We start from the raw sequence: 18,798 nt of genomic DNA, 5'->3' as shown, positions 1-18,798 counted from the left end.
CCACAATGTGAACTGGCCTGAGCACTGGGCCACTGGCCAGCAAGAGGGGAAGGTGTCCCAACACAGCACCAAGACTTGGTACATTCACATTTGCTACGACGGACATCAGCAAGAAGCCACTGGTCTCTCAACACAAAGCCACACTGTCCGGGAGACTCTGAGACTCTCTTGGTCCTGCTGCCGCCATGGCACTGGGGACCGAGTGCAGACGACACCCACACCTCCCTTCCTGTTGATCTAACACTCTTCCTTCCCATGGAGTACTGCTAAGACCTCAAGCATCCAATGTGAACTTCTCTTGCTACAAACAGGACCAGTCACTGATTTAAGACCTACTTGGGATATGGAGTTGAGTTTTAAACAACAAAATGTCATCTTAAAAAGACACAGACACTGAGTGAATCTGGAGAGCCCCACTCACAAGAGCATTACTATGCGTTTTCTCAAAGGATGTGATGTCACAGAATGGAAAGCAAATCATCAGTAGCGACACAGGCATAAATCAATCAAGAAAGGGATATGGAGGGAGCAATTCATTCTCTGAACTCAAATAAAGAACTGGATAAATACCAGAATCAGCATTTCAGATTTAGAAAAAATAAATTCAAATCATTCTAATGATCACTGAGCTTGCTAAGGTCTCCAACTCCAAGATGCTGGCATGATCGCTGCCAATTTTGCCTCGGAACGTTGAGTTGACTTGGGACTGCACCTGACCCCGAGAGAAATCAGAACTAAACAGGAACAATGTAGAGCCAGCTGTCCTTCCTAAGAGGTGACCTAAGACAGGTGTAGACAGACGTTAAGAATGGCAAGACGAGAAAGAATGGATACAAGCAGGTTGCTTGTGGGACCTCATGAAGACAGAAGGTTGCAGCTGTCTCCACGGGATAAGCACTCAAGCCATGCCACTGTCGAGATGACTCCCTAGTGGAGACAGAGGGCAGCACTGTCTTAACTCAGGAGGAGGCAGCCGGCACTAATGGTGGCGTGAGAGCAGAGGACTCCATGGCACCATCTTCTTCCGGAATCCTGTTCTCTCGGAGGGTGGCAGCGCAGCCGCAGCCGCAAAGGTGCAATGCCCTCTACGTGACTTTACTCGACGTTCTCTTTCTTTGCAATGTAAATATTCTGCACCGTCTCATAGACAAACTCCAGGTCTTCTGGATACCGAATCTCTAGCTCTGCATTCGGGATGTAGTGCGTGCCGGTAAACTCTGAGAAATAGCGTCCGACATCAGGGTGTGAGATTTCCTGAGGCTCCACATTATATTCCAAGTTTTCTGTTGGTAAAGAGACATATGGACATTTTTGTTAAAGTTCAATTCTGGCAGCAGCTTTAACTCGATCTGGTGGCATTTATTTTGGGGGTACAGGATAGGAATCATAAAAAAGCAGACAGCAATGCTTATGGGACTTAGGGGTGGTGTGGCACTGTAGAATCAGCACAGGAGCGAAAAGTCAGTTTGAACCACAAGATTGGTGGTCATCACGAGTCAGAACTGACTCAGTGCTAACTGAAAGGCCTGGGCAGTCTGTTTCCATTAATATTTACAGCCCAGGTAATGCTATAGGACAGTTGTACCCTGTGGTGTTCTATAGAAAACTAGACACTTAAAAATGGAATGATGAACAAATAAAAGTCGATAGTACTACATGTGAGTTATTTAAAAGGTGGGACTCTTTTTGGGTGACTTTCATGAGAAAACGATCTGAAAACAGCGCCTCTGTGGGCTCAAGCTGGTTCAGGGCAGCAAGACGCAGACTCCACATTGCCTGCCATCCCTTAGTAGGGCCATCGCAGGCTGTGTCTTAGACTTCTTCAGATACAAATTCAGGAAAATTGAGCAGAACTTTATCTTTTTGGAGAAAATCAGTCCTAAACTACAGCATCAAGAAGTCAAAGAGCAGGGAGAACACACAAAATGGCGGATGGGGTGGAAGTGCAGTGAGGAGCTCTGTCAGCAACAACACAGAATACTGGATCAAGCAGGCTCAGGGGATGGATGGTTCCAGAACTCTGAACCACATATAAAGGAATATTTACAAAGGTGGGATGCTTACAGCTGTGGGAATTTGTAGCAGAAACAAGAAATCCATTGCTTTCTAATTCAAGACACTCAGCTGCTCTCAGAGCCACCATCTTGGGCAAGACAAAGTCGGGGAAGGATCAGAGCAGCCACGGACACCTGAAAGAACCGCGGAGATAAAGGTGGGGACATTCTCTCTTTTTTTGGTTATCTCTTCATTGGTCTCTCGCTGTCTGCGCACCTTCATTCTGGTGACTAGATGGGGTGTCTGAGCGAGTGGACACCCCATCCCCACCCCCAGAGGGTTCTACTACGCATGCGCACAGATCTCTAAATTTAAAATGATAGTTTCCACTTAAAACCAAACAGCAGTGCAAAACGGCCACAACTGACCCTAAACTGTTTATCACTAGGAAAAAGGCCTGAACGGGGAATGTGGAGCAGGACAGGGAAACTAAAAAGGAAACAGGCCGAAAATTAATTCCTGAGTTACGTCATAATGATCAACAGTGGCATCTTGAAATTTCTCAGGAAGAAGAGTGAAAAGGGAAGCCCATTTCCTGATCACATCCACCCGGAGGCAATCAGAAAGCATAAAAACTACCAAAATACACATCTATGTACGTATTAAGGCCACAGATAACTCCTGAATATGACCAAAAAACAGGAACTGATGACTATACACTGAAAGGGCAAAGGAGTAAAATTGAAGAGATAGAAGCCAGAACTAGTGAGCTAGAAGATAAATCTCTCAATACTACTAAGATAGAAGAACATACACAAAAAAGGATAAAAAAAAAAAAAAATCTGAAGAAGGCCTAAGATTAATGTTGGACAACATGAAGAGGAATAACTTAAGAATTATCAGCATTCTGGAACAGGAAGAATCACACAAATCCACAGAGGAGATAGCTGAAGAGCTGTTGAAAGAAAATTTTCCTAACATCCTGAAAAGTGAAAAGATAAGTATTCAAGAAGCTCAATGAACCCCAGGAAAGACAGACCCTAAAATAAAATCACCAAGACATGTAATAATCATGCTCTCCAAATTCAAAGTTAAGGACAGAATCCTGAAAGCAGCTAGGAAAAGAGAAGTGTAACACACAAAGGCAAGCAAATCAGATTAAGCTCATATCTCTCAGCAGAAACCATGCAGGCAAGAAGGCAATGGGGAGACATATATGAAACCCTGAAAGAAAAAAAAAAACTGCCAACCAAGAATCCAATACCCAGCAAAGGTGTCAATCAAATACGATGGTGTAATCAAAACATTCCAGGATAAACAGAAGCTAAGGGATTTTGCCAAAGCCAACCCTGCTATGAAAAACGTCCTAAAGGAAGTTCTGAGGACTGAGAACCAAAAAGAACTGACAACAACCAGAGAATGACATATGTGGCAGCATCACCCTGAACTCAATCGACAAATGGAAGAGTCAAGAACAGAATAAAATTATAAGAACAGAGGATCTGGGAGGTCCGTCTATGATCAAAACAATTACAATGTGAAAGAAGGTAAACACAAATGAACAGAGATCCAGGTGGTGGGAAGGGTCAGGTAGATTACTGGATAAAATAGACTGTCTTAAATGGAGGGAAGAGTTCATGGAATATAAGGTAACAACAGTGGGGTTGGGGTGGGGGGGTTTAGTTTGGGTGTGGGGGAGGGCAATACAAGAAGTGGGAGGAGGCGGAGGAACAAGATAGATAGGGGAACACTGAGACAGGTTTGAATGGCCTAGTGGGACAGAGGGAAATAGTGATGCATGCTCAACTTGGAACAACAGAGATCTGGGATACAGGGATCTACGTATAATTTGAAGAGGGGAAATAATACTAAAATGCTTGACTGTTTTATGAACATTGGTTTCCCTTGCCTACTACTGTAAAATAGACACTTGAGTGAGATAGAAAGGAATGCTGGGAAACATGATTACAGAAAATTTGTAAGCCCGTCTTCAGCCAATGACTAATTGGAATACCTAAACGGGGTTCTAGAACTTGCCCAGTGAAATAGGCCTCTTGCAGAATCTTTGCAGTGTATAGGACCTTAGGGGGAATCCTGAGTCCCATCAAGAACCTTATGATGTGGAACATTCCCGCAAACAAGGACAAGCAGACCAGACTGGAACAGCTAGAGCAACAGAAGATACATCTTCAAAGAAAGATCATCAGGAAAAACCCAAAACAAAAACGTCAGCATGATTGGCTTCTACAAGAATAAGCAAGCTGTTCGCCAGGAAGCCATCATGGCAAGAAATCAAGTTCCTTCAGGACAAACTCCCCTCTAAGACTGAAACTCAAAGGGAAGTTTTGCTGGTAAGCACATGGTCTACTGGTGAGTAGAAGAGGGGGAAAGGCAGTAATGAAGAAATGGGCTGAGTTCAACCCCCATCCATTGACTCCTATTGACCTGGAGATGAGAGAGAGAAGAAGGGCTGGTTGGTCCAAAGTGTGGTGAGACCTAGGGACACTTGAGCCCATGGACAAGGACATAGCCAGAGGGCTAGAGCTGAGAGTGAAGCAACCAGCTAATCTGAAGTGAGGGAGATTCACAAGAACACCCAAAGTTGCAGACAGTACCCATCTGACCTAGCCTCAATGACTTTATAATCAGAACTCGACTAGAGGAAGATTACAAAAAAAAATTTTTTTTTTATAAAGGAAACGGGTAAATTGCTACAATTTGATGAACCTGACCTATACTCATGGAGGTAGCAACACTGATACCAACAGAGAAGGAAGGAATCTTCACATCAAGTATCAATGCTATCCTCTCTGTACACAGGGTAGACAGGGACGGGCAACTTAGACATTGGCCACCTAAAATGAGGGGGCAATAAAGGCACGAAGTGACTGGCCTACAAGGTTTCAAGAGGGAGTTTAGTTTAATAGTGTGTGGAGGGGAGAAAGAGTCCCCACTGAAAATTTTTCATCTTGTCTAGATGGGTCTGGTGAAAAGAGGTAGGGATAACATTTGTATGATTCAATAGTGAATAACTGTCATTGTGACTAATCGCGACTGTCATAACCATAACTGTAAAGGTAGAAATTCTGTAACAAAAACAGGGGAGTGGTTAATCTTACAGTCCAGACACAGAGGACCCTAGGACCATCAAGGGAGAAGAGCACAAGCAGACTGCAGGACCTTATCCAGAGAAGCTGCGACAGCAGAGATGGAGGCAGAGATGGGGTCATGGAGAGGGGGAGCAGCTGAGGACTCTAGATTCAAGGGAAGAGCGGGATTAAGAGCTGGTGGCCAGGAGGCTGACTTGGAGAATGTGTCCTTTAGAGGTGTAAATTATTGTATATGTCTCAGTGTTGTTGTTTTTTTTTTTTTAAAAAAAGCTAAAGTGAATACAGAGAAATACTGGTACATGGAGGGGATTAAAATCATTGTAATGAAACAAGGTGTATGATCTGTTGAATGTGAAACTGATGACAGGCCCTGTAAGCTTTCACTCAATGCACAATAAAAACCTTAAATAAATAATAAAAAAAGAGCATTTTAAGATCTGGGGGGGAAAAAAAAAAAGAAGTCACATGGCCTATCAAAAGCCATAAAATCTGTGTGTCATTTAAGGTAATTCCTTTTCAAGGCGTGGCCCTCACGTGACAGCCCCCGTATCCCAGAGAACACAGGACAGACACCTTTCTGAAGTGACCACTTACACTGATATATGGGGGAACTCATATTTGAGGGATGAGCTGGAGAAAGTGGGAGTATGAATTGTATGCTGACAATCACTGCTTCACATTGGTTTAAAAGTCTATGAAGTAACACTAGGAATATCATTTACAAATCGTGAGCAAAGATGAACTTGACGATATTTACTGTTGTTAAGTGCCATCAAGTTGATTCCAACCCATAGTGCCCTGTGTAGTGTTTCTGAGAGCGGCTAATGGGTTTGAACTGCCGACGTTACAGTTCAAACCGAGCTGGTGGCCCAGTGCATTATCCTGCAGTGCCACACCAGGACTCCTAACATTGCTTGTTGTTATGCGCTGTCGAGTTGATTCCGACTCATCGCAACCTTTTATAGGGTTTCCGAGGAGCAGCCGCTGTGTTTGAACTGCTGACCCCGTGGTTTACAACCCAGTGTTGATCCTACAGCACCACACCAGGAGTCCTAACATTGCTTTTGTTAAAGCGCCGTCAAATCAATTCTGACTCATAGTGACCCTGTATAGGGTTTCCGAGGAGCAGCTGGTGAGCTTGAACTGCTGACCTTGCTGTTCAAACCAACCTTGCAGAGTCCAGCACATTAACCTGCAGTGCCACACCAGAACTCGCTTTGTTGTTGTTAGGTGCCGTTGAATCGGTTCAGACCCATAGCGACCCTGAATAGGGTTTCCTAGGAGTGTCTTGTGAGCTTGAACTACCAATCTTGAGGTTCAAACTGATTTTGCAGTTCAACACATCGACCCATAGCTATGGCCACACCACGGATGACAGTTCAGAACCCAATTATCATCTACCAATCTCGAAGGACAACAGGGCTGGGCAGCAGGGCACAGAGAGCGCAGGAAGCCAGCACTGGGGGCAGCGTGCAGTAGGGTGAAGAAAGTCACACGATGCCCACAGCCCACTTCCGGCTGTTCAAGAGGAGCAGGGACTAGGCCACTAGGAGAGCATGTAATAATAAATTAAAAACAAAGACACATTAGAGAAGACAAGATGCTGAGGTTGGCCACAGAGCATCAGAAAAGGAAAATAAATTATCACCGAATAGGGTTCAAGAACAAGAACAAATCTAGACTCTAAAACTGAACCAAGTCAAACATTGCTATGCAGTAGTCTGAAACACACTGAGCACTCTGTTCTGTTCCCCTTGAAATTACAGAGCAATGTGCTTATTTATACTTATTGTCAAAGAAATTTCCAGTTACACCAAAGAGGTATCATCAGCACACGCTTTGTAAAACAAGGGCAGAGCAAGCTGAGGGTTCTTTGCACGTCTGTCCTGCCCTGGCTCCTGCTCCCCTCAGGGGAACCACTCTCAGTCCGAGTGTCCTTCATGTTCTTCTCCAGGAGAAGGTTAGAGAAGGTTCTGGATTGTTCGATGTGTATTTACTGCTGAACCATAAAGTTGCAGCTCAACATCCCAGAGCTAGGCTGTTCCAACCTGTGTCAGACAATTCTTTACAAGGGACAGGCCTCCTGGTCTAGATGGCTGGAGGGGTCCGACCTATGCTCCACCACATGCAGAACCCCAGCAGGGGCATGCACATAGACGCATGGGGAGTATATGATTAAGAAGTTTACTTTGAAAACTGACAACAAATGACAAAGTAACTAATATTTAGAGAGCATGTGTCATGTGCCTACTATGCTACAAGGAATGTCATTACTATTTACAGTACATACAGAACCACCAGATATTCACATTGGACTAGAATTCTAGTCCCAGTCTTCAGTGCAGGTGGCTAACTTAATCGGAGTACCCATAATATTCATCTTCCCAGGTCTCCAAGAAGTATACGGAAGGAAGTCCAATCAAGGCGCCAAGGAGCTATTAAGCACTCCCCCTAGTGGGAACAAAGAGTATAATAGACATTGGATCTGCCCATTAGGAGTTGGGAGCAATTTAACACACTGAGAAGAAAAAGCCATTTCCTTAACTTGCAGACTAAAGCTGTCTGAAGATGTTGTACAAGAATGTGGCTTGTAATTCACTCTTGAGCTCTCTCTGGGGAGCTAATAATTAGAAAAGCACTCACTAATGGGATTCATTGAAGTTATTAATAACATCACTGGAGCCAAAAATTGGAAATAGAGATTAAGAAACAGTTCAAAACCAAGCTAAACCCAGACGTGTTCACAAACATAGTTAAATAAGTAGCCTCTGTGGGTTCCCCACTGGTCAAACATGGACTATTTTAGAAAACTCCAGACTTCTATGAGAAGAGGTGAGGGAGGGATGGGAAAAGACAGACAGACAGAGGGAGGGAGGTAGAGGGGAATGATGTGGTTGCTGTTCCAGGTGCCATCAAGTGGACTGACTCACAGAGATCCTGTATTGGGTTTCCAAGGAGTGGATGGTAGGTTTGAACAGACCTCGTGGTCCGCAGTCCAGGGCTTAGCCTATAGCTCCACAGACGTTGCTGTCGGTAAGTGCCATTGACTCGGTTCTGACTCACAGTGATCCTGCATAGGGTTTTCATGGTTTGCCTAGTCTAAACCATCAACACTTTGGTTCAACTCGACCTTGTAGTGCTGTGTTTATCCTATGAAGCCACACTAGGACTACACAGATAGCAACAGAAACATCACTACTTTGCAATCCCTATATAATAACGTATGGAAAGAAATGTAATGGGTCGTGGACAGCTAACCACAGGCTGGCAGTTCCAGTGCACCAGGAGAAAGTGGAGGCACTTTGTTCCCATAATGATCTAGACTTGGAAACCCTAAGTTCTACTCTGTCCTGTCTGTGGATGGGACATGACTCAATGGCAGAGGGTTTGGTTAGGGGAACAAAGCATAAGCTATGGGCTATTGGGGACAGGATTTCCTGGGGTGACAAGTGTCACCCACGGGTTTCTTGTTAATTACTAAGGGGAAACTGCAGCTGCCAATGGGTCACTACTTGAGAACGTGACCAAGCTTCACATCACTGATGACAAGAGGACATCAGGGGGCTCTGGAAGAGACGACTTTGGTGCACATGGTATTTGATTGATATGAAGTGCCCTTAGAAATCCTTTACAGGTTGCTATGAGTCAGAACCGACTCCACGGCACCTACCAACAACAACGGGTCACTCTGAGTTGGAACTAACTCAACAGTAATGGGTTTGGTTGGTTTAAACACACTAATAAAGCCCCTGTATATCAACACACTGTGAGAATGCCAGGACTCCACTAGGTGAAACTGCCTCACAGACTCTGCCCCGAGCACCAGGGCCGTGGGCTGCAGTTTCCGACAGTAACCACACGAGGGTGTCGCTGGGCAGCACAAGCTGGCCACCATCAGGAGCCAGAGGGAGGGGAGGTGGCTTCGTCCAGCCTGGCAGGGAGGTTTCACTAGGAGGAGCCAAGGGCAGTGCCTAGGAGGCAGGACGGAAGAGAATTTGATGGGCACAGGCAAAGGCCAATCAGATGACAGGCTGACAACAGTACTGGAATGGGGTCAAAGCTGTGGAGATAGTGGAAAGGGGAGGCCCTGGAGGTGGGCAGTGACTGTTTAATCCTGCTAATCACTTGACTGCCAACTGCAAGGTTGATGGTTCGAACCCAGCCAGTGGCTGCAGGAGAAAAAGGCCTAGTGATCTGCTTCTGTCAAAGACAACAGCCAAGGTATCGTGATAGGGCAGTTCTCCCCTGCCACATGGGGCTGCTCTGAGTGGAAATTGGACTTGATGGCATCCAACTACATAGCCACACGAGTACATGAGATGAGGCTGGTACACTGCTGGCAGTGGGGAAACCGGTGACTTCTTACCACAGACTCTTGAGAGCTCGGCTGTAGCCGACAGAGGCCTGGCTGCCGGGAGTAAGCTCCTTACCTTGGGCTGCATACCGACAGGAGCCGTCCTCCACCAGCACATTATAGAAAGGCTGGTGATGGCCATGAGGTAGGCTGTGCACGTTCATGTTCCGAATCCACTCGTGTCCCATCATGCAGGTGGGGTCCCAGCCATAGATGACACAGTTATAGCCGTACCTGAGGCACCAGGAGAGCAAGGACAAGTCAATGCCTGGACCCTGTGGAGGCAGCCAAGACCTGCACAGCTCAGGCCTCCCTTTCACGCTGTGCTGGATCACTTCCCTGCCTCCTTACAAACCCTCATTAGCAACAGCACACTGCAGTCAGAGAAGAAGGAACGTTCAGACAATGGTGGTTGGACTTGAACTAGTAATCCCCATGGGATTACTGACAATACCCCAAAGCCAATTTTCACTAGAACAAAGACCTACCTGCAAAATCGAAAAGGCACACCTATAAAAATAGAAAAGGGCCTCATGACCCAAGATAAGGAAAGATTTTTTTAAACCAAGTCCCACTATTAGAGTCATGTAGATGTTAAGTGTTGGCGAGTCGGTTCCGACTCAAGTGAACCTGAATATGGCTTCTGAGGCTTTAAATCTTTGTGGAAGCAGAAAGCCTCATCTTTCTCCAGCAGAGCAGCTGGTGGGCTCAAACCAGCAGTCTTGTGTTCACAGTCCAGTGCTTACCCTACATAGACAGAAGGACAAACTCAGAGATGCCCTGACTGGCACAGTTGTTAAGAGCTTGGTGGTTAACCAAGCGGTCAGTCAAGACGCTCACTGTAGAACCCTATGGGGCAGTTCTCCTCTTTCTACAGGTCACTATGAGTCAAAACTGACTCAACAGTTATGGACTTGGTTAATTCAAGCAAACTTATACAACGAGTTCCGCTAGCACAGTGGTTAAGCAATGGGCAACTAACCTCCACGCCCGCAATTCAAACCTACCAACTGCTTTGCAGGAGATGCGGCTGTCTGCTCCCTAAAGGATTTCCTCTCAGAAAGTGAAGACGAGGTCAGAGTCAGAATCTCTGCGCTAGCAGTGGGTTTTAAAAATTATTTTAAAATGTTAAGATACCTGGGGAACCACAGACTGAGTCGATCTCTGACTATGTTAAAGACACTTTCGTTTTTTTAGCCGACTAACAGGGCATAGTATATTACAGAAGAAAAGGAGCCCTTTCCCGCTTTTAGAGGTGTGGGCTGATGGCTAGGTCCCAGGGGCTGTGGGAAGGCCGGACCCTGTGACCTGTGACAGTACCTGCTGACACTGGGCAGCCCCCACCTTCTGCTCTTAACAAAGTGTGGAAATCCCCCGATTGAAGTTAGAGAGAGAGGGACAAAGGGGACAAGAGTAAAACTGGCCCAAACTGGGAAAAGACAATGACAGCTTATACTGACACAGACTGGTGTGTTCTGAGTACAGAGTGACTACCCATCAACAAGGAAGAAGAAACTCAAAATGTAACAGAAAAATAAGTAAACTGTCTGAGGAGCTGCTCCACAAGAGAGGAAACTCAACCGGAAGGGGCAGAGAACACACAGAGAGGACCGCAGTCTCCTCCTACCCACAACGCAGAGTCAAGGGTTCACGATCAGAGGAGAGAGGAAGAGCCCTGTTAATAGAGCTGTTGCCATCTTGCTGCAGAGACCAGAGGCACACCTCTGAAGGGCACCCAAAATATGTGAAGGTCTGGCTGTCAGGGAGGTGAGCTGTTTCTCAGAAGCCAAGAGGCGAATGCTCTGGTTTTGCATGGTGGACACGCAGGAAGCAGCCGAGTAGAGACACACGCGTTGTTTCTGCACGAGGCGATTCTGCTGTGGGGGGGTCATCAGCTGCGGGATGGGGGGCAGTTGCACTCACCTCTTATGTTTCATAATGAGCCCAATGGAGAAGCAGACATCTCTGTGCTTCTCGTCGGAGCGCAGCTTGACCTCCACGCCCACCTCCTCTTTTTTGCGCTCAATGTGCTCTAAAGTGTGCTGTACCAGATAGCCCACTGCCCCGTGCTGCCCGGGGTCCAGGGTTTGGATGTGCTGGAGGATGTCAAGCACCTTCAAGACAAGACAGAAAGACTAGGAGATAATATTTTCAGCGGTGCCTTTTCTTTTTCACGGCCTGGGATTTAGGCCTACGTAATCTGGCAGAGGGCACAACCACGCTTGGCAGCTCTGGGCAACATAGTCAGGCTCACAGGACCCTTCAGCTGCTAGCATTGGGGGCCAGGTCAGTGCTGGAATTGGGGGAATCTTTTTTAAAAATTGTAAGTACTGGAAAGGAGCCATTTTCTTCTGCCGTTGGTGACCTGGGAGGAGGAAGGCCAGCTGAGGTGTTTCTGTGAAGTGCAGCGGCAGCTGCTGGCTATGTGGGAGAGAAGGGCGCAGCGCAGTGGGGAACGTAGGGGAGAGACCGCGGCCGCTGGAACTGAGGCTATTGGCTGGTCGGGGACCAGTCTGACTGCACTGTGAGGTGGTTCCTACTGGATGTGCTGTCTACACAAAAGCATTCCCCCAAATAAAGGCACGTGATTTATTCAGCCCCTGTGAGGAGCCCTGATGCTGTAGAGGTTAAGTGTTCACCTGCTAACAGAAAGGTTGGTGATTTGAAGCCTACAGACCACAGCCGAGAAAACATCTGGGGTCAGTTCTATGCCGGCACAGAGGTCACTAAGCGTCAGAAGCAATTCCCTGGTGCCTGACAACACCACACTCAGAGCACTGAGCAGAGGGGCTCTGAGAGTGGTCTACCCTGAGAACACCAACTTCTGCTCAGCAGTGCTAAGAAACAGCATCATGGACAACAGAGCAGCTGGTTCCCTGGCCGTCCCGTGGTGCACTTTTCACCTGGCAGATACTAGTATGCATCTTACATAGCTCAAACCTCCTCCTTGAACAGCAGGCTTTCCTGTGCTCCTAAATGAGCTCGGACCACTCCCTAGCCTTCGCTATCACCTATGCCGATTCCTTTCTGTTTCCAGCACCTGAGCCAGATAGGCCAAAAGATACAATTTAGTCTAAAAAAGCACAAATAAAGTTTTGAGTTCAAAGCATCAAAGGAGCAGATGAGGTTCAGGGAGAAGCCCACTGCCTCCCCTGGATGTATGGTTGGGCAGGAAGGGTGAGGACAGACACAGGAGATAGGGGAGGGGGAGACAACAGGTGCCTCCAGCCAATGCTCTAGACCTAGAACAGAGGGCAGCCTTCCTAGAACAAGCCAAGAAACCCGCCCTGGGGTCAGCAAATCTACCTGTGTTGAATAACTTGTTGCTATTGTTATGTGCTGTGGAGTCGGTTCTGACTCATAGCATGCCTGTACAAGGTGTCTGAGGCTGTAAATCTGGACGGGAACAGAAAGCCTCATCTTCCTTCTGCGGAACGGCTGGCAGCTTCAAACTGCCAACCTTGAGGCCTGCAACCCGATTCGTAACCACTACTCTACCAGAGCTCCTTGTAATGACCAATGGAGGAATTACTCTCAGCGCTAGGGCCATACAACCTCTAACTAAACTACTGCACTGTGCTATGGGTGGTCAGAGGCGTCGCAGGAACTAAGTAAGCAGAGGGACACAGAAGTCTTCCACGAAAACACCCATACGAAGCAGGTACCTTTGACCAGGTCACAGTTGGCTGGCCCCTGCTCTGGCCTAACCTCAGGACTCTCCTGAGGCTCAGATACATTTAAAGCTGCCTTTCTACTTTTATGGGGCCCTGGTGGCACTGTGGGCTATGTGGTGAGTTGTTAACCTCAAGGTCAGCAGTTCAAACCCACCAGCTGTTCTGTTGAAGAAAATGTGGCCATCTGCTCCCATAAAAATTTACAGCCTCAGAAACCCTGTGGGCACTTCTACCCTGTCCTCTAGGGTCACTGAGGGTCACTGAGTCAGAACAGATTCAATAGCAGTGCGCTGGGTTTGATTTTCTTCTACTTCTGGGGAATCAGCTACCAGATTTGATGTTGGGGACTGCCAAATGCTCTGGGACAGCTGTAGGGGGTGCTTCAGGCCACACCAGATTTAGCAGGGCCCAGCTGGAGCCTTCTTTCCTCCTCCTGATACAGTCCTCATCTGCACACACTCCCTCCCATGTGGGAGAACCTGGAGAGCCTGAGCAGGGCCCCATTCCTCCCAATCAAAGTGCTCATTTCTTGGTCAAACATTCCAAAAAATAAAAAATTTTTTGAGCACCTACTGTGTGTCAGGAATTGTGCTAAGAGAAAGGGAACAGTCCCAAGAAAGAACAAAACAGACGTGCCCCTGTCCTAAAGGGACATGTGTCTTGTGGAGAAGGATGGCTACACATAGCTAGAAAACCTTTCCAAAAACGAGACAGACAAGGCTCTAGCCAAGCAGAAGTGGGGAGGGCAGACCGGGCAGGAGGTGAACACCATCACCCAGGCTAAGGAGTGCTGCCTCTCAGCAGCCTGGGGGCGGGCAGACCACGTGCAGGTGTGGAGGCTTGAGCCCAGGGCCTGGGCAGGAGAACAAAGGTTTGAGAACCATCAGCTTCATATGGTAATGGAAGTAAGGAGCAGAGAAAAGACTGTCCAGGGAGAAGTGGCGAAGAAAAAGAAACCATGAACAGTCCTAGGCCTACAGCCGCAGACAGGGCGCCAGCATGTGGCCACCAGAACCTCAGGCAGGTGGACAGTGCTTTATGGAAGGAGTGGCCCACCTGGTCAGGTAGGATAAGGACAGAAACCAACTACTGGATTTAGTAGCAAGGAGAATCACTTTTTCTCCAAGGGTCACTGATGTCCTTGGCAAGAAGCCTGGTGGAGGTGGGGTGGGAACCGATCGGTGTCCTGAGGTGTGAGTGCGTGGTGGGCAGGTCAAGGCAGTCCTCACGCATGGACAACTTGTAAGAATTCCTCTGGGGGTGGGGGTGGGGGGAGAAGAAAGACAAGGAGGAGCTGGGAGAGGAATTGGGGGAGTTTCACTGTTTTCCTTTTACCAAAGATGGAGAGACTTGAGTAGGGTTCATGCTGGACCTAAGAAAACAGAAGCAGAAAGCGGAAACTTTTGTGGGTGACTAAAAGGCAAGGAGCTCTGGTAGCGTAGTGGTTACGAATCGGGCTGCAAACTTTAAGGTCACAAGTTTGAAATTAATTACCAGCTGCTCCGCGGGAGAAAGATGAGGCGTTCTGCTCCCGTAAGTATTTACAGCCTCGGGAACTCTGTACAGGGTCGACGGCACATAACCAGCAACAACAAAAGGCAAGAAGAGGGTTAGGATTCAGAACACAGGAGTGAGGGAGGTGTGTCTTGGGAAGAGGCACCTTGTCCATGTAAGCAAAGAGAAAGGAGGACAGGACCACAAGGGACTTTGTTCATAAACAGCCGTTTTCACTCACTGTACCACAGTGAAGGGGAGCAGGTGGGCTCTGGAAACTGAACTACGAGCATGACACCAGGGCAGAGTGAGTTAACGTCTCCCTCTGCACTTCACAAACGATCACGCAAGTCTTAATCTACAAAAGTACAAGGTGAGAGACATGGGTGGTATGTGTCTGGGTCTCAACCAGAAATCATAAACAGAATGGAACCCGGAGAATGCACTATAAATCCCTGGGTTGTAGGGGGCTCTAGGCAGAGCATCTAGTCCAGTGATTTCCACCAACACAAGAATGCTCTGGGGAAACGTCTGCTTTCTAGGTGGTGTTACATCTCTTCTTTAGACGGGAATCTAGGGGTTCTCCCATGGATGCTTCCTGTCTCGGAACTGTTAGGTCATGAGGCAATTTACATACATCCAAGCCACGTGGGGTCATTTAGCCTATTTCCATTCTAGTGCCCCCCTCGAATCCCATGGTCCTGAGAGCTCAGTTTGCAACAATCACAATGATCCACAGCTGGCTCTGCACAGCAGCACCCAATGAGCATTTGTGAGTGTGGGCCTTCCTGAAGTGCTTGCTGCTGCCCAGCGGGGCCACTCTACCAGTCAGAATTTGCAAGGGAGACAGACAGGATTAACATTCAGTGGTCTCCAGACTCCAGCAGTCCTCACTAGTCCTGCAGTGGGGGGCTCCATACATCTAGCAGCCCTCTCCCTCAGCAGACACTGTCTGGTCAGTGCGGCAGCTGTCAGGACGGTTGTGTGTTGAACACGTTAAACTCGGCTTCTTTGGGCTGAGTGGGGCGACCTGGGGCAAATGCATCATCAGGGCATGAGGCACACCCCCGGCTGCCTGGTCCTGGGTGTTCAAGGGGCCGAGCATAATGAGAACAGACAGTTCCTGGCCGTGTAAACAATTTTCATTAGGGTTCACAGAGACAAAAAAAGGTGCAATTAATGGGTCATGAACCGGAGACTTGAAAACCCTTGTGCTTGCTCCTCATGTTAACACAGGGGCTGGCTGGGTGGGGAGAGCTGCCTTACAGTTTGGCATCAATCTACAATTTCCCTCTCTAAGGCAAGGGCCCAGAAGCAAAGTAAGATAATTACCTTTTCTGGCCAGATCCCCAGGTGGAAGTAAAGCCTGGCTTGGAGGAGGAGAAGCTGCACCTGGTCCGGGTACATTGCCAGGTAGAGATCCAGCGAGTCCCTCAGGAGCTGGTACGATTGATCGATGCCTTCCCTGGCAGGACGGGAGGAATCAGTCTTAGCCTGTTTGTTTTATAGCCAAGACTCTTCAAGTAATTGATATGGATACCAAAAGATATGATTTGGAAGCTTCCTCTTAAACGGTTTAGGAACTAAATAAAAAAAAAATAAACACAAATCTTGTTCCCCCGACTTTGTTTTTTTCATTACGCAGTCACCTCAGTATCACCTGTGTATAATTAAAAAGCCATGCAAATGGCCAAACTGTAACTCCTTCTACGAGTTCCCCTTTAGGACAAATTCCCTTGGAATCAGAAGTAAGACGTTTTCACAGTCTTATCTGGTTTTCTCTCAGTGACAAAAGGTATGCATTAAAAGATAACCTAGAGCTGGGCCTGAGGACAGCCCGCATCCAGAAATGCATCTTGGCTAGTCTGAGAGATTCTAGTTAGTGAATAATGTTTGGGGTATTTGAGAACCTGCCAGTTCTGCAAAGATCTCAAACAAAAGTCACTTAGTATGTCACAACTCCAAATACAACTAGTTTCTGACTGCTGGAGACGTTCCAGCTGTGCTATACAGGGCAGCTTATGAAGTAACCGTCTGTGAGACCCACAAGCCTCTAACTCGCCCCCTCTGCAGAAGCGCTGGAATCCAAGTATGCTCACCGCTTTCCCAGGCTCAGCAAGTTTCCCACCATTCGCTGCAGCACCTTTTTGACGTTGACCACTCCGTAGAGGGCGGCTGTTACGTGCTGCCCGATCAGGTATTCACATTCTTTCACTGTGAGCTGCTTGCCTTTCCCGAAAGCATCGATATAGATGTAGTCGAAGATGTCTAAGGCCGCTCTGTCCAGAGAGTACAGTTAGTATAGCAAAGTTTGGGGAGAGTGGAGTAGGTCAGTGTTTTAAAATCCTCTAGCAAGCAGCTCAACTTAAAGGCTCCAAGAACATGATGAGTTAAGATGCTAAGTCCCTCTCCAAAGTTTTCCTTGGCCCCGGCTCTGCTGTGCTCACAGGTCTCATAGAGAAAGCACTGGTGTGTGCCTCGCCAAGGCAGCTTTTCAGGGAGATGAAAACCCAGCCACTCAGTTGCGAGAACAATTCACAGCAGTCCTGCCAATGTCTATGAATCCACCGAGATGGGGCCCGACCCGGCTGAGAGCTGGAAGGGCTCTGTACTCGGGTGGTCACAGACCTGGCTGGAGCCACCCACCGACCTGGGCTCAGGACCCACAGTTTTGTGGGACTGCTTTCCAGGCACGATGCTCGTGTGGACTGTGGCTGGCCGGTGGTGAGCGGGGTGGTCAGGAGGTGCTCAGGGCATTACCAAGTGGGCTCTCTGTGTGGGAGCAGGGCCGGGCTTTGCTGGGTCTTTGTTTCAGGGTAAGTTGTGATTCTTTTAAGCAACTGTTTGACTCTGACTGAATGTCCACAGCCAATCATGTTAGCATGCTCTCACTATGAGAAACCCTCCAGATTTCATACATGGCGGTGGTGGTGATATGCCGTGGAGCTAGTTCTGACTCATAGGAACCCTATATTGGGTTTCCAAGGCTGTAAATCCTTCTTGAACCAGAAAGCCCCATCTTTCTCCTGGTGGGCTCAAACCGCTGAGCTTGTGGTTTGCAATCTAGTGCTTATCCTCTAGAGTCAACACCAAGCTCCCAACCACATCCCTATACATGATCAATACTCAGGAAAAAGAATTTATAAAAATAACTATTTTTAATAATAACAAAAAAAGAGAAAAGTAATAGGAATAAATCCTGCAAGATGTCAAAGATGAACAAAATGATAAAACCTTTTAAAGGGCATTAGATAACTGTAGATTCTCATGCAGCCCGAAGAAGCAGCAGAGAGTCTGAGCACTCAGTACCCAGTTTCCCCACTGTTAACCTCTGGTAAACGCCACCCTAGTTCCATTTTTAACCTGTTTGCTTGTATTTTTACACAAATAATGTGCACATTATGAGGTTTTTGCAAACCAAGCATACTTGCACATCCACTTCCTATGTGTTACGTACACTGGGAGTTATTTAGGTGGGCATGTGACATGGGAACAAGAATTCTACCAACTTCTAGATATCATCTCACACCAGCAATAATAGCAAAGATTAAAAAAGTAGAGGACAATAAGTGCTGGCGAGGATGTGGTAAGACTAGGACCCTCCTACATTCCTGGCGGGAATGCAAAATGGTCCAACCACTCTGGAAAACAATCTGGTGCTTCCTCAGAAGGTTGGAAACACAGATACCTTATGATCTAGCAATTCCTCTACTTGGTATTTATCCACAAGAAACACGAGCCGTAACGTGAGTAGATGTATGTATGCACTGCAATGTTCACAGCAGTACTATTTACAATAGCAAAAAGATGGAGACAGCCCAAGTGCCCATCAACTGAAGAATGGGTAAACAAACTGTGGTACACACACACAATGGAATATTATGCTACCCTGAAGAACAAGGAAGCAGCAAGCCACCGCATAACATGGATGAACCATGAGGACATTATGCTGAGTGAAATCAGTCAGTCACAAAGGAGAAATATGGCACAGAGCCATTATTGTAAAAGACTAAGAAAAAGCACCCACACTAAAAAGGGGAAAAAATTATCTTCTTTTTTAAATTTTATCTTTGTTATTATTATCTTTTTTGTTGTTGGTTACCAGGTTACAGATGGTGGGGTGAAGGGGAGGGAGAGGAAGGTGGAGCACAGGGTATGGAATAGGCACAGG

At 47.2% G+C, this 18,798-nt stretch overlaps 1 protein-coding gene across 3 annotated transcripts in view; it reads right to left on the bottom strand.

Annotated features, from left to right (window-relative positions):
- Positions 1-956: 956 nt before the first annotated feature.
- FBXO21 (F-box protein 21) overlaps positions 957-18,798 on the bottom strand; it is a 56,798-nt gene continuing 38,956 nt past the window's right edge. For 2 of the 3 annotated variants that reach the window (XM_006865468.1, XM_006865469.1), the window contains 5 exons: positions 16,727-16,906; positions 15,960-16,092; positions 11,383-11,573; positions 9,536-9,693; positions 957-1,283 (listed from right to left, as the gene is read on the bottom strand). In XM_006865468.1, the coding sequence (XP_006865530.1) occupies positions 1,096-1,283; positions 9,536-9,693; positions 11,383-11,573; positions 15,960-16,092; positions 16,727-16,906 (850 nt within the window). In that variant the 3' untranslated portion in view covers positions 957-1,095. Of the gene's footprint in view, positions 1,284-9,535; positions 9,694-11,382; positions 11,595-15,959; positions 16,093-16,726; positions 16,907-18,798 lie in introns of all 3 variants that reach the window. The other variant, XM_006865467.1, reaches the window with a different exon arrangement.

This window comes from Chrysochloris asiatica, unplaced genomic scaffold (genome assembly GCF_000296735.1).
Source record: "Chrysochloris asiatica unplaced genomic scaffold, ChrAsi1.0 scaffold00078, whole genome shotgun sequence".
Lineage (NCBI taxonomy): Eukaryota > Metazoa > Chordata > Mammalia > Afrosoricida > Chrysochloridae > Chrysochloris > Chrysochloris asiatica.
The sequence above is the reverse complement of the archived record's forward strand: the minus strand, read 5'-3'. Positions and strand labels throughout refer to the sequence as shown.